The sequence below is a fragment of the Pelmatolapia mariae genome, linkage group LG7, assembly GCF_036321145.2.
Source record: "Pelmatolapia mariae isolate MD_Pm_ZW linkage group LG7, Pm_UMD_F_2, whole genome shotgun sequence".
NCBI classification, from domain to species: domain Eukaryota; kingdom Metazoa; phylum Chordata; class Actinopteri; order Cichliformes; family Cichlidae; genus Pelmatolapia; species Pelmatolapia mariae.
In genome coordinates this window covers 20,455,920-20,477,241 of record NC_086233.1, presented here as the reverse complement: position 1 = coordinate 20,477,241, position 21,322 = coordinate 20,455,920, and the positions used below count along the sequence as shown (strand labels likewise).

General features: G+C 40.9%; 1 protein-coding gene across 1 annotated transcript; it reads right to left on the bottom strand.

The window, feature by feature from the left end:
* Positions 1-427: 427 nt before the first annotated feature.
* prlra (prolactin receptor a) lies at positions 428-20,384 on the bottom strand. The gene is made up of 9 exons (XM_063478365.1): positions 19,785-20,384; positions 13,151-13,245; positions 12,696-12,828; positions 6,373-6,542; positions 5,176-5,345; positions 4,829-4,970; positions 3,996-4,092; positions 2,406-2,475; positions 428-2,295 (listed from the first exon to the last, which is right to left on the bottom strand). The coding sequence occupies exons 2-9, from the start codon at positions 13,221-13,223 to the stop codon at positions 1,258-1,260; spliced, it is 1,893 nt and encodes a 630-aa protein (XP_063334435.1). The 5' UTR covers positions 13,224-13,245; positions 19,785-20,384; the 3' UTR covers positions 428-1,257.
* Between the last annotated feature and the right edge of the window lie 938 nt (positions 20,385-21,322).

Sequence of the window (21,322 nt, the reverse complement as noted above, 5' to 3'; positions counted from 1 at the left end):
AAAAAGAATCGTTGATTATCCCCCAACCAGTCTTACTGATCACCACTGCATGTACAACAGCACAGAAGATCCTTAGTATGTATTTTGTAACTAAACAAAAATTAGATTTTACTTTCCTATGATTGAAATGTATTAAATTCTTTGATCTTTTCATATTTTCCCAATTCAATGTAGTAATGCTTGGATCACCACACTGCAATAACATTTTGGTAAATATTTGCAATTATCAATGAGTACTCTGCAAAGCAATCCAGGGGCCTGCACACCACCTTATGCTGGGCTGCTTCTAAACAACATGCCACCCCCCACTTGCTGCTGGGTAAATGCATGCTTTTTTACATGTATTTTCATTACTAATGTCAGCCAAGTAATAATTACGCATATGTAATTATCAAATAAGGACACAAAAAATAAACAATATTCCATTACTGAGTTTTTTTTATTTTGTTATAAACATGACCTTCAACAAAGATTTTACATTTCATTTTTAAAGCTATACATATATTTATATAGGTACGTGTAGGCTATACAGAAATCTGTGCATACAGAAATAAAGAGCAGTGTTGTACATTACCATACCAAGTAATACAACACTACTTCGCCTTCCAAAAATCTAAATATCTTTGCAGATTAAAACTGCAGGAGGTGTATTTACAGAAAAACATTCTCATTCTCTCTGAATGAAAAAATAGAGCAGTACATTCTCACTTCTGCTGTGTTTTGTTGTGTTTGTTTTTAAATTTAATGCTATACATATTGTAGCTTTAGAGAAAGCAGCTTAAAAATGTAGTGTTGGTTTCTATAAGGAAAAGGGAAAATACACTCACATACAAAAAACTGAGACAAAGAAAAAGGTGGGGCTTTCTGCAGTTTTTAACAGATAATCACAATTACTATACGGTATATCAGTAGGATCGATGAAAACAATGTTTATGTGCCAGAGAGGATGGTTCATGGTAGACATCCAGTACAATCAGGATGATCATATAAAGTACCACGTGGATTTTTAGAATCAATTACAAAACTCAATTAAGCTCATTAGTCAACATATTCAATAACAATTATTTGATAATCAATAGTGTGTTACTGCTCCGCCCTCAGCAAAGACATGTCTCTTACAGGAGAAGAAGATAAAAAAATAAATATACATTGTCTTGGCAATTTTTTTTTTTTTAAGGAGTATTAGTGCTTTTTCGTATCTTTCAGCCCCCGCCTCTTGCAATGTTCTACAACTGTCAATTTGGGCTGGCACGTCTACTAAGTGTCCAGGGAGAACATAGTGGCAGTGTCGACATACCCACTTACTGCCAGAACCCTTTCATCCTGGACCGGCAGGGCAATGTGACTGCAGGTTGTTGGCTTAGGAGTGGTAATAGCGATGGAAGATGTGTAGCAGCTCTCGGCTGCTCCAGCCATCTCCATGCTCTCTTCTTCCACCACCTCTCTCTGGAGCAGCAGCACATTGTCACTGTCTACCCCTTTCACTTTGCTGTAGTTGTCTCCCTGTCCTACCCAGGAGCAGGCTTTTTCATGGCCTGAGGGAATGGGATGGAGAAGCACCTTATTCTCCTCATTGACCCTTTGCACTTCAACGTACTCAGTCATCCGGGTGGGCAACAGCAGATCACTGGGTGCATTTCTGTCATTGATGGCTGAGATGTTGCGATCGCTGTGGGCCTGGAGTTGCGGGTGGACATCTGTCTGGGGACAAGGTTGATTATTATTAAAGCAGACCTCCCAGTAGCTTGATTGGAGAGCCTTTTTGATGCAGTGGTCCGAGGATGGGGAGCCCGGAGGAAACTGGGTGTCAGAAAGGCAATTCTGTTTGTGCATCTCAAGTGAGTTGTGTGGATCCAGTGGGCTTGGGCTGTACGGAGTCACTGGGGAAAACACAGAAGGCCAGGTCTTAACCTTCTTACTTGATGCATCGGGGCTAACTACATCTTCATTAGCACATAGCATCGCTTCCTTCTCCCAGGCTTCTTTGGGACCTTGTGTCTCCGTCCCAATTTGATCTCCCTCCTGATTTTGTTGCTGCTGTTCCTCTTTTGCCGCGCCACTCTTATCCATCAGCAGATTGTCACTGTCACAGCTGCCCCGGCCAGAGTCACTGTCGGATGCCGAGCCTATGGATTTCAGGCAGCCGTCATGATCCTTGCCTTCGTCGACCATCAGTTCCTGCTGTTCTGGCACATACACTTCTAAGTATTCTACCAGCAAGTCCTCATAGTTAGACGTGGTTGGTGGGAAGTCAGACACCACCAGTGCGCTGAACACCTCGTCAGACTTGCCACTCTGCACACAAAGAGTAAAACTACTCAATGCAAATAGAAAGCACTATACAAATAGACATTTTTTCTGAATAAGTAGCCATTGAGACAGTGTTCATAATGTTACCCCTTTACCTTGAGAAGCTGTTTGTCAAAGCCTTTGATTTTAGGACCAGGGACTGGCGGCAGCATGCAGTGCTTCAGACTTTACACATAGACACACAAAAGGCTTTGTTAGCAGCAGTTGAATATCAAAGATGTGCTGACTATAGTCAGTATTTTACTTGCAGTATGCTACCAAAGCCCAGAATGGTCACATTATCGCTGAGCTAATACAGTTATTTATAGTTGATTACCTGTGACACATTTAATCAGATTTTTCTTTCCTACTAATGGAAATTTATACATGTGAATAAGATCATTCTGTGTTTTTTACAACAAAGGAAGGACTGAAGTCTCTGCACAGAAATTTTTTTTAGCCATGTCTGGTTTTACAGAACAGACAGTGTGAAAAATGGGCACCACTATGGAGTATTGATTTTTCTTGAGGTAAAGGGATAATTCAGCCACAACTCATAAAAAATGTAAAGAATTTCAAATAATTTGATAGCTTAGTAATTGCAGTATTTTAGTGATAATATTCTACCGTAGGATCTAAATGTAAGTGTGAAGAGTGCTTTGGGTTTATGTAGCATATGACAAAGTACAGTCATGGTAGAAAATAAGTACATCCTCAGTCAATTCTAAGGTTTTGCATATCACAATGTTAAAAATAACTATATAGTCCTTAGCAGGTCTTAAAGATCAGGTAAATGCAACCTTTGATGGACAAAAGCTCATGACTTATTACACTCTAAAATTATTTATATAACAAAAATTAATAAAACTAATGCAATAACTTAAAGCAATTGTTTTCTTTGGGACTTTGTCAATCTCTCATTTCACTGTGAAGGAATTTTGGCACCCTCTTCTCTGTAGTATTGCTTCACTTCACTGACGTTTGCAGGTATTCATTTATGCACAGCTCTTTTACGGTCCCATCACAGCATTTCAGTCAGGTTGAGGTCTGGCCATCACAGCACTTTAATTCTTAATTTCTCTTTTTCAGCCATTCCACTGTAGATTTGCTGCTGTGCTTGGGATCATTGTCCTGTTTCATGACCTAGATTCAGCCAAGCTGTCAGACAGATGGCCTCACGTGTGAATACTTTGGTATACAGAGGAATTCATGATCGACCTTGACTGAAAGATGCCCAGGCGCTATGGCTGCAAAGCAAGCGCAAATCATCAGCCCTTCACCACTGTGTTTGACAGGTGCTATGAGGTCCCTGTGCTGAAATTCTGTGTTTATTTTTCACTAAATTTGGTACTGTGGAGCAAATCTGGCAAAACTTCTGTTCGTCACACTTGCATTTGATTATCAGGAGCTGGCTGCTACTTACCGTCCTAATTTCTATAGAAGCAGTCATTTCTGCATTTTGGCTTAATATTTGTTAAATAAGGGACATGGTCTATGTCATTTGTCATTTGCTGTTGTTAATATGAGGTTGCGTTAACCTAATTTCAAGACATCATCACAGTTGTTTTATCCTGATACATAAAAGCTTGTATCTGATTGAGGGCGTACTTTCTTATTACATTTTGAAATTGTACAGAAACAATACATTTAAATAAATAATAACCAGCATTTTAACAAAGCAAAGTGGTTAAGAAGATTATTGTTACCTGTGGCTATTCATGTGTATCAGCCATATGAGGATCAGTAAAATGAAGGCAGAAAAGACTAAAATGAGGATCCAGACAGACTTTTCTCGATGGAGATCTGAAAGACGCAACATAACAATGTGTGGGTGCTTCAGCAGAACAACGCAGTATCCATCTTTTTTTCTTCCTGGGTTTATTATCATTACATCATGCTAAAGCGAGGCAAGCAAATACTTTTCCCAAGAGGCTGCATGACAAACTGGGATTGTTGTGGAGGGGCGTACCAACAAACTTATATATTTTATAATATTGAGCAGAATTCCACTTTTTTCACTTTTTTGGTGCAACCGTCCAGTTCCGGTTTGTCATGTGGCCCCTTGGAAAAATAAATATCCTGCCCCTGCTAAAGGGATTATCTAATTACACATAGATAAACTTTCTGGCAGTGAGTTATGATAACACTGCCATATGTGTGAGATATAATGATATTAACATTAAATAAAGAGGTCAAGGATAAAAATTCACCAGTTAGCACATGAAACAATGAAACAGCTAAGTGCAAAAAAAGGCAGTAAAGCCACAATGAAGACCTCGGGGATTGAAGGAATAAGATTTCTTGTGATAATTAAATTGGTTAAACTGGTTCCTTTGCAAAGAGCCAGATTAGCTTCCTTCTTTAACTTCTAATCTTCATGCTAAGGTAAACTAACTGAGTGCTATTTGGATTATAAAAGTAGCTCTCAACAAGAAAGTGTAATATAGATTCCAAAATGTTAAACTGTTCCTTTAATAAATAAATATATCCTATACAATATATAATATTTAGTTAATGCAAAAGACGGTGGATGTCTTACACTCGGGAACTTTGACGTAGGAAGTGGAACTCCATTCACTCCAAAAGCCGTGATCGGGCTTACAGCGCACCTGAATAAGGTATGTACCACCTGACCGCAGGCTGAAAATGTTAAACATCTTCTGCTGGCCTGCAACGTGATTCTGGAAATACACATAGTCAACAGAAACACACAAATCAGTTAGTCTGTCAGGCTGCCAATATACAGATTTTAAATGTTAAAAAACCTGTCCTTTCACTAACACATCATGTAGTTCCCTTACACCAGGCTAGAACAAAGTTTCAAATTTGAAAGGCAAATACTTCAAAGAGCATACCACACCCTGTCATGCGCTGAGACCTACGTACCTCCCATTCGCTTTCCTCCTCCTCCAACTTGACGCGGAGCTCATAGATTAGAGTGATCCAACCAGAGCGGGTGTCAGCCTTACGAGGTGGTTCCCAAGACACTCGAAGAAAGGGCCAGCCCTGATCCTTCATTACTGTCACTTCTAGCTTTTCTGGAGGATGAGGCTTGACTGGAGCAGAAGAGAGAAAATGTGAATGAAAGAAAGACAGAGCAATAGCAAATCCAACAATGAATAAAGATTGTATTACTGAAAAAACAAACAAAAAAACCAATAGGCATCAACAGGGCTTGTGAACGGCAGCAGGTGAAACCACTGCAGGGTGAATTATCAGCTGTTACACAGCAAACAAAAGGACACTCCCAGCGGATAAGCAGCAGCATTGCAGGAATGACCTTCAACATATTTGTCGACGTGTGTATTATGACATATAGTAGTGATAAATGCCACTGTTTGGGCTTTACGCTATCCTCGTGGAGACACATATCTGACAATTGTGAGGTAACACAAAGAAAAAGATAAGCAGATCAGAACAACTCGGCACACTTCCAGTTAAGGAGGCTCAAGGACGAGGTGAATACTTCTCTGTTAATTTACTCTCCCATTTTAAATATTTCATGAATATACTTTTTGTTTAGAAGGATGGAACTACTTCTTACTAAAGTATTGAATTACTTGCATTAAAGTACTTTATTTCTGTTAGTGAAGTAAATGATTGTCTAAAATAACTGGACAGTGTGCATTTTTGAAGCAGGAGAAAAGAGAGCAGATTTTCCATTGCAGTAAACAAGTGTGCACGCGCTCAAGTGCGACTGGCCTCCACCAAAAACACATTAGAAGCTCATAAATGATAAGGAGGTAAAAGAAATTCTTGTTACAATTTCAAAACACAAGAATGTTTTAATTTTGTTTAATTTAGCATTAGTTAATGGCGAATGAATGCTAAACTTAATTTCAGTTGATTTTGTAGATCGTGCATCAGCTAGTCCTTTAATCGCTGCAAAGGAAATTTCACTGTGGACATTAAAAGGTGACCTTTAGTGAGCAGTTACAGCATAACGGGAGGGGGTGACTAAACTCCAAGAGCATTTGCCACAGTGTAGCGCAGTGTGCTGCCGAGCAGCTGTGGAGCTGCTTTTTTTTAATCCCTGTGGTGAAATTATGAAAACCCCTCCACCCCTGCCCCCAGTCCCCTCACCAATGTAGACCACGTCTATATCCAGAGGGTCAGAGTAGGTCTTGCCCAGTGCGTTGGTGGCCACCACGGTGATGTTGTAGCTGACCCAGATAACGGTGTCGTTCTTGTTAAAGAAGCAGGAGTTCTTCCCGGCTGTGTGGTAGTCAGGACACTGGTGCACTACGTCAGAACTGCAAGAGAGGCAGAGGAGCGGCATGCAATCACAGGTGTGCGCTGGCATTGTGCTTGCACAGCCACATTAAAATAACAGTGTACATCCTCCCTATTCCTGACACTGCATATGTGTGTGAGAGTGACCAGAGGAGACAGATGGCGAGAAAGTGTGACTGCAAAATAAATGGAGGCCATCTTTTTTCTTTTTCTTTTTTTTTTTACTGTTAAGCTGCTAGGATGTTGTATTTAATTAAAGGAGACACAGAAAATAACTTTGGTGTTGTTTTCTGTTTGAACTGCAGGTTCATATCCCAGTAGACCTGGGTGTTATAATGAACACAACTGGGAGTGTTTGCATATAGAACATGGGAAACATATTGTTGCTGCTATCGCAGTAACTAGTGACGACTGGTCGGGGGACCTGTTCAGGTGCGGACAACATGAGGAAAAATAATGTGAGCCTCTGAATGCTGGTGAAGCTGCCTGCGACAAACGCATGCGAGCTGGAGACGGAAAAAATAAATTAAATCAATAAACTTTGATTGGTTTGATTTCAGAAAAAGTGGGGAAAGTGAGTCATGTCATCTCTATGGTGAGCAGAACTTGCACAAACCAATTAATCAAAGTGTATTTGTTCTGCTGCTACATACTATACCACAGTGAACTGAAAGTTGAATACAAGAAGACATCAAAAAATGAGAAACAATACAAAATACTAGACCAATAATATAGCATTATAATGGTATTACTTTGATTTATTTATAGAGTTACTGAAAGAAGCACATGTGATGTGTCAGGAAGCCATGGCAAAACTGACTAAGTGGAAAAACCTATCCTAATAAATCTGCGCCATAAAGCATTTTAGGCAGAACATTAAATGCAAGATCATCAAATTAAAATAATGATGATTAAATTTAAGTTTCTTAAAGAAAACTTTGGGTACATACATGTTTGCAAGCTGCACAATTAAGACATGATATGTGCGCAGTGAAACCCGCCCCTGCACATACCAAACCAAACAGACAGGCACACCTCTGCTGCACTTGCAATAGTACAACAAGTATGGCGGAACAAAACAGGAAAGTTGATGTTAAAGGGAGACAATCTCAAGAGCGGTGGGGGACTGAGAGCTTCTTCATGTAGTTTAAAGAGCCAGTCTGTGATTTCTTTTCTCAGTCCAACACCAGCAGAGATTGGAAGCCACTGACTCTAGGCAAAAAGCTCCCGTACTGAAAGCGGCAATATATGTTTTTTCTAGCAAAATCACAAAGTGATGGAGTTTCATCACAGCAGAGGAAATGGCTGAATCTTCGAGGTTTGTGGTTTGTGAAAGTGCAACGTTTATTTGCAGCCAATTTCACTGCAGATGTCTAAGCTCTCTTACAGGTGAAATATGTGATGAAAAATCTTTTACTTTTTATTTTCTTCATGAAATTTCCCACAAAACCGTTGTGTTGTGGTGCGAGACTTTTAAAAATATATGCAAGAACAAAATTACTGATTAACATATTTAGTACATATTCAGGCTGGTGAAACAGGTGGTTCACTATTTCAAAAATGTATGATATCCAAATCGTTTCGGATCTGAGGAGCTTCACAGTTAAACCTCCGACAATTTTTGCAGCATGGTGCATTATATTATTGTGAAAACGGTCAAAAGACATAAACCCCCACCACCACAACACAAGGACTACGAATTTGTTTAGGTAGTTCTTATCGCTCAAAGTAACATCTACATCAATGTCAGGATCTAGTGTTTCCCAGCAGGAAGTGGCCTTCAACCTCTGGGTGCCTTCATGCCATGGTTTATCGACTGCAATATCTTCTCTACTGTACTCTGAGTATTAGAAAATACTGTAAGTTAGCTTATGTGTTATATTATGGAAGATGAATAATCGGCCATTGAAGACTGGAATAGTTGGAAAAGAACCTCAAAAGTCATAGCCCTCTAAAAGGACTATATGTCATGGAGGGTTAAGGGATGGACTAGTTTTTGGCAGGGAGCAGTGACAAAATAGATGTGCATCACCTTCAGGCCTTTATGCTAAGCTAATCAGAGCCTTAGTAAAAGATATGAGGAACGTTAACTTTGCCCTCCTCTCTTTGTTAGATTTAGGGCAGGCTAGACTTGTTCTCCCTGTTTTCTTTTCCTCTTTGCTCTCAGGTTGAGTTGTGGGCGGATTGCTCCTGCCACTGCCCATGGGCGGAGCTATATTTTACCAGGCACCTGCATTGTATCATCAATGCTGTGTTCTTATGGAGGAACAAAATTGTTCCTCCATAAGAAAATTTACCACCATTTACCACCATTGTATGGTGGTAAATTAGAGCCTTATGTTTGACGTTTGTTTGCAGCTGTTTCGATTAGTGATTCCTGCTTCTTGTCTACTTCCGTGTTGTCCATCTGGAATTCTTGGCAAGCTCATCAAGACACTCACCTGTCAACCTTTTTGGAGTTCAAGAGCCACCACCGGACAATGACAGTACACCAAATCTAATTCTGAGGCTTCCTGTGGAAACAAGGACTTGCCTGAATATCACCTGCCTGCCCACTCTCCTTCAAGTCTCCTCAGTCGTCCTTTGATTCCAGTCTGCCTACCAACAACCTCTCTCTCGGCCTGCTATTCACCAGCCACTTACTGATTTTGTGGACTGTAAATAAACCTTTTAAACTTCATGTCAGCTGCCTGAGTTTGCTCTCTGGGCCCAGCCACAGTAAAACCTTGACAGAACGATGTAGACAACCCATGGATGCAGCAGACTGTATTAGGTGAACATGAGAAGGCTTTAACATCTATAGTTCAGCAGCTACGTGAAACACATCAGTGGGTAGAACAGATGGGTAATGCACTGTAAATAATTCACTCCAAACTGTCACCTTCTCCCATCCCGGAAGCTCCGGTTCAGGTCAGTGTGCCCTCTCCTGATGCAGTTGCCTTTTCACAGCCATCCCCATCTCACCTGAACTATCTGGTGGAGAGCCAGGTCACTGGGGTGGATTTTTGCTTTGGTACTCACTACTGTTTCAGTGCTCTCCATGGGCCTTCTCAAACAATTATTCACAAAATAATACTGTTAAGGGTCTGGGCACTCAAATACGCTAAAGCATATTTACTATGAAACCCTACAGAGTCTGTGTCCTACACACTGTTCATTAAGAAATTTCAAGTTAGTTTGTGAACACTCTCTAAATGAGGAAGAAGCAGCTTGACATGTATTCAGCCTACATCAAAGTCTGTAGCAGAGGTTCTGCTGAGTTCAGGGTAATGGCTGAGACAGGGTTGGAGAAAAAAGCCCTAAGATGGACATTGTATGATATCCTCAATGAGCAAATGAAGGATGAATTGGCCTCTTGCAATAAGTCTAAGTGTTTTGAGGAATTATAGCCCTTGCTGACCTTATCGATACCCACGTCAGAGAACGTGTACAAGAAAATAGACACGGCACACCCTCGTCATGGACCATTTCCAGTCTCTGCATCTTACCACCCTTACGACTGTGCCATTAACAACCTCCCAGGGGTGCCTCTTCCCTCAAGCCGTCTATACAATCTTTCCGGTCCTGAACACCTTGCCATGGATAAATACATCAAGGACTCCCTTGACAACAGCATCATTCAACCGTTCTCCACTCCAGTGGGTGCGGGTTTCTTCTTTGTAGAAAAAAAAAGAGATTCGGCGACCCTGCATTGACTATGAGGGTTAAATCAAATCACTGTAAAAAATAGGTATCCTTTTCCCTTAATCACCTCAGCCTGTGAGCCACAGCATTCACAAAATTAGATCAACGTAATGCTTATCATTTGTTCCACGTCCGGGAGGAGGATGAATGGAAGACGGCATTTAACATTCCATTAGGTCACTATATATGGTCATGACATTTAGTTGAACCAATGCCCCCACTGTCTTTAAGGCCTGGTCAATGATGTCTTAAGAGACGTTTGAAACATCTTTTTGTTTGTTTTTTGGATGATACCTTGAGACCCTCGAAGAACTTCATGTCTCTGCAAGCAGGTACTACAGAGACTACTTGAAAACAAACTCTTCGTTAAGGCCAAAAAATGTGGAATTCATGCTAGCCATGTGACTTTTCTTGGAGACGGAGGTGAAAGCTGTAACTGACAGGCCTGTCTCCACATCCTGGAAACAGCTACAACGGTTCCTTGGATTTGCAAACTTTAAATGCTGCTTCATCAGGAATTATAGTCAAGCTCCAGTACCATTAACCGACTCACTTCCTCTTCCAGGCCATTTAAATGAAATTTTAGTAGGAAGGAGATCAAATGTTTCAAATGATCAAAGACAGGTTTAACTCTGCACCTGTACTGAACCATCCCGATCTGTCAAAACAATTCATTATTGAAGCAGGTCTCTCAGGTGGGGACTGCGCTAATGTACAGAACCCGATGGTAAGCTGCATGCCTTCTTTTCTTGGCATTTGCCTCCAGCAAAGAACTATGACGTAGGCAACCGAGAGTTACTTGCTATCAAAGTAGCTTTAGAGGAGTGGCGACACTGGCCAGAGAGAGCTGAAATACTATTTATTGTATTGACTGATCATAAAAACCTAGTTTATCTCCAAATGACTCAGCTCAAGACAAGCAAAGTGGCAACTATTCTTTATATGTATGGCTTCATTTCAACTTTACCATAATTTATCTACCTGGCTCCTGAAATGTGAAACCTGATGCTTTGTCTCGTCAATTCTCCACAGAGTCAGACCCTGTTGAACCAGAACTCATCTTACCTCCATCCTGTGCCATTGTAGTTAGTCTTTACTATTAGAATTGCTTTGTTTCCCTCCCTCAGAGGGAAACAATGCAATTCCAGTTCATCTCTAAAGCTTGGAAAGCATTTTGTGAGGCCCTGGGTGCTAGCGCTAGGCTAACCTCACCCTGACAATCTTTTTTTTTTTTTTTAGTTTAAGAGCCACTGCTGGGTAATCACAGTTTTAATTACATGACTTCCTCTGAAAAAAATGAATTACCTGAAAATCACCCGGACCACTCTCCAACAACTCTCCTCAGCCTCCCTCAGACTCCTGCCAATAACCACTTTCTCAGTCCGACTTTCACTGCTGACAAGTAAACACTCAAAGACAACTCCCTCTGAGCTACTGCAGTCAGATTCTCTCTGCCCGACTTTGCTAATTCCCTTTGTTAATCTCCCCACACCTTTCCAGAATATAGAGTTCATCTTCCAAACAGGTCATCAGCCAGGTACTGATTTTGTATACTTTGTACATAAACCTTTTAAACTTCATGTCACTTGTCTGATTCCCTCTGAGTCCAGCCACAGTAAAACCATGACACTATGTGGCTATATGCTTTGCATATCAGGAGTTCAGTATCATTCTTGTCAGTGTGTGGCTCAGTTTTTATCAGCCTCTTCACATGCAGCACATGCGGCCTAACATACAATAAAGGTAGTGTTCATTTTTTCTCTGTTATTTTATGGGGGGGGGTGTTGTAGTTTTTTGCCTTCTTATATTCCTGTCAGTTTGACTTCCTTTGATTGTTTTCCTGCCTTTTTAAATGTTTGCTTTGCCCTCATTAGTATCACTTGTTTTAAGCTAAAGCACCTGTTTCCAATTAGTCTTCTCTGTGTACTCATAGTAGATTTGTTTTTTCTTTTCGCAGTTAGTGTCCCAGTGTTCTCCAGTCTTAATAGTATTCCCCATCACACCTTTATTAACCACTGCATGACCACGGCCTGCCTGGATTGTTTACAGTGTTCACAAACTGTGTTTTCACTTTGTAGTTAAATAAGCTAGTACTTTCACTCCTTCTCTGTACATCTGTATCAACCTTGAAGTATTTAAAAATCCATGTTCACGGGCACCTCTTAGCACTTTGCAATCTTTATCCTCTTACACCGTTTGGATTGTTGCCATTTAATAAACCACAAACAAGAACATCCCATTGTGCCAGCTGTACTGATGGAACTTTTCTTTTTATTAATATGAAAAATAGTTTTTTTTTTTTTAACAATTGCCAAGTGCTTACACTTCCCTTTATAATACATTATGTAAAGGGCCCTGATATACTAATATTATGATCCATGTTTATATGAATGAACTAAAAAAAACAACTATTACTCACTGTTTGTGGCTACCAGATAACATGAAGTAAAATTATAACAAACTTGGGTGCATCTGCGCGAGTTTCTCACCCTTCTTTTCGATAGTAGAGAGCGTATGTAGTAGGCAGGCCCCCATCAGATCCTGGCTTCCACCAGCATGTGAAGGTCTCTTTCTCTGGAGAACGGCATTTGATCTCTGTGGGCTTGCCAGGTAAGCTATAACCTAAGACAGATATTAGATGGAAACAAGGAAACATAGGAATTTACTAGACTACATCCTAAACAGTGTGTCAAGCCTAAGCAATGAAAAAAGGCGCAATTTTAAATTAGATGAGAAGATGAAAGAAATAAAACTTTAATGTGAGTTGAGAGTAATATGAAACACAAAAAATATCCACAGATGAAACTCAGCGTTGCTTAGTGCTTATTAATTATGCAGATCTGGCTCGTGTGTTAACCAGCTAGATCACACCTCTCGGATATCTTAGCTCATTGTCAGAAACCTAAGAAGGTGCTAAGACTGAGTTTCAAGCCAAAACACTTACGCGTTCCGTCTGTGTGCGGCACAAAGGCTGGCAGCAACAACAGCAGGAGAACTTCTCTGACTTTTGTCATCATTGCACCACAAAACCTTGTTGGGCTGAAAAAAATGAGAGAAGGAAAGGAAGAAAGAAAGGTGAAGATGGAGGACTTGTCTGATCTGCCCTCTGGACAAATCAGTTGACCCACAATGTTGATTGCACATCTTGTATTGAGTTACAACACACTTGAATGACAAACAAAAACTGGAACATGCAGCCCGTGTGGTTTCTTATTGTGACACTAACCTGTTTGACGGTGAAGTGTTACATGCAGCGCTAAAATTAGTTCAAAGCCCTCCGCATTTAGAAACAGACGATGTGAAAAGATTTTAACCACAGGTGAAATAACTTTATAGTCAGTAGCAAAGAAATATCCAATATTGGATACGTTGGATCAGTTTATGCTGAGAAACCATTTCGATCAGTTGCTATGAATATGAATCATAGGCAAAAATGGTAAACAAAGTATCTGAGTAAACGAAGAGTAAAAAGCTGATGAAAGACGAAACACCTTCTAGAGGATAATGTGCTGTTTCACTAAAGATTAAAAAAAAAGCATCCACTCTGTCTCTGACTACCTCTACCAGCTGGCACACACAGCGTAACTGATTGCATAACCTGTGGTCAGGCTTTTGCCCCGGCAACACACACAGCAGGAGGCTGATTTGCCTTGCTGGAGACTGGCTCGACTCATCTTCTCATGACTGGAAAATCTGCATTTGCTTCGGCATGTGCTGATGTAGTATCAGTTATTACTCTGCATGACCCTTTATCTCTAAAGCCATTGGATGGCGGGGGTAGGGTAGATGCAGGGGGTATTAGTTAGAGGTTAAATAGATGGGAGAGCTAATGTTGCATGAGCGATAAGGCTGACAGAAAAAAACAAACAAAACACTTCCCTCACATGTTATCTCATATGCTGCCTCCCTTTTCTTTCATTGCTAGGCCTGAACAGTTGTTAAGCCAGGATTTGACATGTCAAATAAGAGGATCCTTTGACCACCCCCCAACCCCCAGTACATCCAAGAAAAAGATCAAATATAAAGAGGGGCATGATCACACTTGAAGTGCTTTTTGTATGTTTTTTTTAAGGGAGCACCTGATGCAGTTTAGGCTGAGCATATGCAAATATATGAAAATGACACTTTTTCTTCAACACAAAGCTCTGAAAAACTACGAAAAAGGGAGATTCAAAAATGAGAAAATTTGTTTGAGGGAGGCGTGCAACTTGCTTCTTATTTGCATGTGAAAAAAAAAAAAAGACAGGACAAAGGCCCGTTGAGCCATTATCCTTGTTCTTGCAGCATTCAACAGAAACTATGAAGTGCTTTTATAAATACAATTTTTAAGCCAGACTGTTCTGTGATTAGATTTTTTTTTAAATCAAGAATATAAAATAACCATTTCATTAGAAAGTGTCAAAACTGAGCTGTTTGTTTTAAAAGGTGCCGCCTTGAGTCAAGAGATCTCCTAGATGTGCTTGGCATGTTTGCCGTCACCTTGACATGTCATGACATGATGCGAAGTACTTCGCTGTGCATGCTTTAATGCGCCGACAGTGAGCGTGGGTGGAAACATGAGAGCCCTGCAATAAAATTGCATACATGCTATTTCTAAGAATGACAACCTAACACACGCCGTGAAAAAACACAAAACTAGACAAGCACAGGCACAGACTGACTTTTTTTCATGAAATACGTCAAGTTTTTTAATGGCATGTGTTTCACAACAGGTAAATTCTACATTAACGATGTGCTAAGGTGTAAGGCACAGGTGTGCTTGGGCATGTGCTGTCATATTATGTGTAGTGTGGTATGCTAACTTAAATCTGACTTCTATTTAATTATTGCGGTCTCATCGTGATTAAAAAATCTAAGGGTGTCTGTTTTTTTTAGCAGCAACAACCTACAGTATTACTAACTTGTTACTAACTTTAAAAAAAATTATTATTATTATGGTGCCTTCATTTTACTAACGTCACCATGATCTGATAATTGGCATTAAGATCAAGGCACTGGATTAGCCTCCTGCTGCATATAGCCTTCTTACATAACCAGTAGTCCAAACTGAATAAGCTGCTAAGCTGGAAAAGTGCTGGCCAACAGAGTGAAGCTCTTCCCTCAATATTACTGAATAATCCTCACTGTATGGATTCTCAAGTGTGTTTTGAAATAAACAAACAAACAAACAAACAAACAAAAAATGTTACCACCACATTTATGAATTTTAAAGTTTGCTGTAGTACTTTTTTAACATCTTGCCTCTTATTAACATCATTCCTGACTATGATGAGACCTGCATCATGCATTATGGAAAAAACAGCATTCGAGTCACTAACATGCAATGTAACATTCAAAAAAAAAAAAAAATGCTGCACGTCTTGAGAATGAAACCCAGACATGTCTGTTCGTGATCTGTAAATAAGTAACTACATTTACTGTCGACCTCTAAGGTAAAAAGGCAAACGTGCAGAGAGGTGGTAGAGTTGCTGTTGTGCATAAAGTTTCATCTAAAAAATAGAAATAAAATGGAAAGCTGGGAAATCAATGCCCGATAAACCTTCTGTTGGTTTTAGCATGATCTCCACGTGCAATGTAAAGATGACACATGACAAAAATATCCAAAATCACTCAGTCGGGTTACTGTGAAACTAGATTCATGCTAGAGATTATAAATCATTCAGGATTTTTGTTTGTCAGCAGTCTTCCAGTGTCATGGTACACGTGCTGGATGATGAGGTGGTAAAATGCGAGCAGTGAAGCATCGTCTGATGTGGTTGTACAACAGCTCCACAGCACAACAGCTCACCTTTGCACAGCTGATGAATAAAGAACATTTCTTTCTTATGCAGGGTCACACTATTCTCAAGAGACCTGACCGACACAGCTGAGCTATGGGAGACGTGTTTCTGGGAACCTGTTTTTCTCTCCTGGAAGGTTATAGAGATTGAGCATGCAAAGTGCACAACATGTATTCAATCATTTACTACGCATCCACTTATGTCCTTATTTAGAAAATAACAATTTTCCCTCCTTGGGGCGTAAGCACGTCTGCGGAGGCACTAATACATTTGAGCGTTTCGGGGCAGTATCGTTGAGAAGATATCGATTTAACAAGCCCGCAGGTTTGCCATGATCTAGCTCGCAAAGTTAATTATCTTTGTAAAAGGATAATAAACTGTACAGTACAATTTGTATTTCTGACCATGACTTACTGCACAGTCTGGGTGAAGAATATATAAAAAAGATACCGTAAATCACTCAGATTGCATTCCTGCTCAGACTGGAACAGACCAAACACACTTCCTGGTACTGAAGTAAAAACCGGTTTGAACACTAGTTCCAGTGGCATTCGAGGAACAATCAAGGGTAGAAACCAGCAGAAAAACGACATGCAAAGTTATGTCAGAGCAGTTTTCACAGCAATTAAACAAATCTAAAAGAGACAACCTCTGAACTTAACAAAAACACGGCCTTTGATCGCTTCAATTGACCTTGTTAGGACAAACTTTAAGTCACACAGTTGGCAAATTACACTGACCCGTGCTTGTGTTTAAGAAGGTTCACTGTACTGTAGGTAGCTGTTTTCAGTCCATATTTTGCCATAAATAACCAGCAGAGCGAAAGGTCTGTTGGGGATCCAGGCTTTTATTGTCATTGTGGCACTTGTGGAAAAGGTTCAAGATAACACTGAATACACTGGCAGGGCTTAAATTACACAGTAACTAGGATATAGTGGCATCCCACTAAAATGACAGCTTGGCTTCTTCTTTTTCTTTTTAAAGAAAAACAGCACACCAATCTGGTTATTCATCACTTGAATAAAGTTAGTGCAACACCTTTCACATATATCAAAGTCCGTATTATGCTTTTTGTGTTTTTCCATGCGTTAGTGTGCCAAATGGAAGGTTTGGCAAAGTAAGAAAGGCCCAATCATGTGCGGAAGAACTTCTTCTTCTCTCCTAGTGAAAACACTGCTCTTTAGGGGGTCAACACATGTCCTATTTTCAGCAACTTAAAACCATCACATGCCGACTAACCATTGGTGATATGAAATGGGCAGGCACCATTTTCTGAAGCCAATCTTAACTTAGAGGTGACTAAATGACAACCAGGGGGCAAATCTTATGCACAGCGAGAATCTGGAATGCTCCTTAGCAATCAAAGCATAAAACTTTTGATACGTGGATGGGCCTGAAAAGCCCACCCAGCTTGTAGTCCTGTCTTTTCTTCCATTACTTATTTACATGACTGTGTGACACATTTCCATAACGCCTGCTTAGCTAATCAAAGAGTGACCAGCCATCTTAACCAAAACCAGATTCAGCAAGCTGCCTCCCTGTTGAAACTTCTTCTAAGCTCCACTAATTCTAAGGTATGGGCACCTTAAGTGCTCTGCTATGTACCTGCTCTTTTACCTACTTCAAGACAGGGTGCATAGTGCATAAAATGGTGTAAAACATTTAAAATATCTCATAAAGACTCTTAGTTGTTTTTTAAAAAATACAGTGTATGGGGCCTGATTGGGGCCTTTAACCTGCATTCTTTCTAATGGCTAACAGGGGGCAATGTTCTGGTTTCAAAAAGAAGTACGGACATTGAAAAACAAGGGAAAGTGGGAAAACAAGCCCTGCTCCGTAACCTCGGTCATCGCTTTCCTAATGAATTTGTTGTCTAAATAGCCCGCAGCCCATGGATAAAGCAGGACAATCTGTAATGTGTGCTCAACGCTGGTAGCTATGGGCAGTGCAGCGTCCCTCTGTTTGTTAGACAGATACACCTCTTGTTCCTAAAATTTCAAATCTGAAACACCACGACGGCAATGGCAAAAATGCTCAGCTTGAGGTGTCACAACAGCCTTTGCTAAAGGCTATTTCCATCCTCTTTTACATACAGACTGTGGATGCATTAATCCATCGCTCGGAACTCGGCTTGTTGAGTGCTGCTAGGATGACTGCTTAGACCAGTGGCAGTGTCCAGTGTTTATCTGTTATCATATCAATAAAGGCAAAGCAGCTAAAACAGAACCAAAACAGTAAAAACAGATCCTTCTCTCTCTCTCTTTACTCTTAAGTACAGATCACAGAGAAAATCCATCATGTGTTGCCTCTTTCTTTCAGGAACAGCTTTTTTTTCTTTAGCTTTACTTCATTGTTGCATTATAAGGTGCCACTTGTGAAATTGTACTTGCCTCATTTTCTTGGCCAACCTGTATCCTGTGACCTCTTGTGTTTTTGAGCCACTCAATTGCAGGAAAAGAGATTTAAGGACGTCAGACCACGCACTCCTCACTACCTGCAGCAATAATGATCCCACTGATCTTCGGCCTCACTATGATAAGAAATTGGTTTGTGCGATAAGGGGGATAACATGTATTTATTGACCACTAGGGCCGTCTTGCGTCTGTCTTTAAAGAGAAATATTCCTTCGAGTGTCTCCTGTGAGCTTCTATGACAAATCTAGTTGGTCTAAAGCGCCATGTTTTTAAAGTTGTAACAATTTTCTGATAGTGAAATGTCTCCTTATATACCTAAGGCATGTGTTAGACTTGATGTAGGTGGCTCTAACAGCGTTTAATTGTATCTGCTGCCTTGTGCATTTCTTATAGTGGGTGTATATTGACATCCCAGTGCACCTCTGTCTGGTTTCTTCTTGTGAAATATTAAAAAAACATAAACTAACTGGGCTGAATGCACTTGGAAAGTGGTGGGAGACCAAAATGAATGCCTAATTGGAAACTATAAGAAGTGTGTATCAGCATGTAATTCCCTTACAAAACAGCATTGGAAAAGAGGTTCTGAAGGCGCTTAATTTTTGTGAGTCACCACTAATTTCGACGCCAATTACAACCTTTTCCATAGCAACAGTTGCCGCAAAAGCACCAGCTACTATGGATGTTAATATAAAGCCAGTCAACCATGCACCTAACGCACACACACACACGCACATACACACACACGCACACACACACACACACACGCACACACACAAATGATATCTGTTAAACTGAACAGGCTGGATCTTGGAACACTCGCACTGCCCTTGCTCTTCAACTGTGATCCTTACTTCTTGGTTTGCAGCATGCGTGACAAAAAAAGCCAAAACGCCAGAAGTGATGAAACTTACATGGACTTTATATCACAGCAGCAATCTGCACGCAATAGCTGTGGTTTTATAAAGCCTCAGTGTGGGTTGCTAATAGCGGAAAGACTCGGTGAGCTGCAGACAACTAACACTGTAATCCAGTACTGAGTTGATCAGCTTGAGGCTATAAGGGCCAGTGGCCTTCCTCACCTTTTCCTAACTAGACTTAAAGCCAATAAAGCATGGAACAGACACAGGAAACCTCATTACTCCTCTGACCCCGCGCATCATCATCATCATCATCATCATCCTCCCACACCGGGAGGGAGGACGACAATCTCAACCCCTGCGTGTCAGCTGTCAGCAAGGGAATATGTCTTCATCCAGAACTAAATCCTATTACACTCACTTTTTATAACTCCGCAGGCAGCGCGCCGGGAAGTCACTTCCACGTCACGCACACTTGTTCCCGATAATAAAATATGGAGTGGGCAGAGAGAGCATTTATGACTTACCTGGATCGAAAGTTTTTCAGTCTCCGCCGCCGTAGCGACTTCGCCGCAGGCTCCCGGGAGAGCGGGCTTTTAGACACCGACCTGTGCCTGTGATTTAACGCGTTTCACCGACAGCTGAGGAGAGGAGCGCGCGCCGGTCAGCTCAGCCGTCCTGTCAGCGAGGTTATCGCCAACATCCACTGTGCGCTCTGTGCTGATCCCGGGTAGGGTGGGGTGTGGTATGGCAGCTCCGCCCATGTACGGTTAAGGTTGACACCGCGGACCTGAGGTTTCAAGGAAGTACTACCGACTGGCAGAACAAGTTTGACATGGAGCCATCAGAAGGCGTAACGACATGTGGGGGAAAGAATAGAAGAAAAGAAGAAAGAATGCGTTTAGTGTAAAGTCTTGTAGATAAAGTTGATTTATGAATGTTTAATCAGTGAGAAATAAGTGCTGACAGTATTGCCTCTCCATCTCTCTCTGTCTGTCTGCCTGTCTGCCCCCACCCCCGTATTTGTATGCGTGTTTGTGTCACCCTGAGGAATTTGGTTACATGTTATGGTTAAGGTAACGTTCCAGGAAATCAACGATCACGCAAAGCAAAATAAATGGCCAGGTGTGTGTGTGTGTGTGTGTGTGTGTGTGTGTGTGTGTGTGTGTGTGTGTGTGTGTGTGTGTGTGTGTGTGTGAAGGTATACGTTTGGTGGATGCCCTGCACACAAAAACGACATAAAAAACAACATGCATTTGTATTAAAAAAAAAAACAACCTACATGGTTCATGACAGAGATGACTGTTATTTACCTGCTGCTCATGGTGTTTGTGCTTTGAGTGTCATGCTTTTGTGTGTGCATACGTGTGGTTGTGGGGGCAAATTGCCCGCCCATGTGCTTTTTTTTCTTACAAGAATGTAATATGTCATATTCTATCTTTTCTAGTCACATTTTTTTCTTTTTTCTTTTTTTTTTTTGCACTTTAATGAAAATCATGTGAAAGTGCGTCAAAGACTCAGCACTGGCGGTTTGGTAAGGGTTACTACCAAACAAGTTTCAAGCTGAGGAGAGCCACGGCCTCTTTGCTGCTACCTTAGTAACTTTTACCCCCTCTGTGTATGAACAAACATTGTAAAACACACAATCAGACAATCAGAACAATGTGTCCTGCTAAAACAGCGCTAGTCCTGTCCTCTCACGGGGAGCTGTAAACATTGTAAGGTCTCCCGGTAGGCTTTATTTGAAGTCCTTCTTCCCCTCTTCATAGGCGACACCGTCCGCCCGTGATTCACTCTTTTAATTTATGCTCCAGCCATGTGTGAGTGGAAGATTTGACCCTACTGTTCCCTCTCTCTCTCTTTTTCCATTTTTATTAGCAGCATCAGCCTCAGGCCTTTATACGGGGTCATCCTCACATAGGTTATACACAGGACGAGTCAGCTACCACTAGCTGCAGAGACTGAATGGGAAAGAACTGAGTGCATTTTTTAATTGTATAAAAAAAGAGTAAAACAGAAAATTGCACAGAAGCGTGCAAATAACTCGAAAGAATGGCGCATTGTT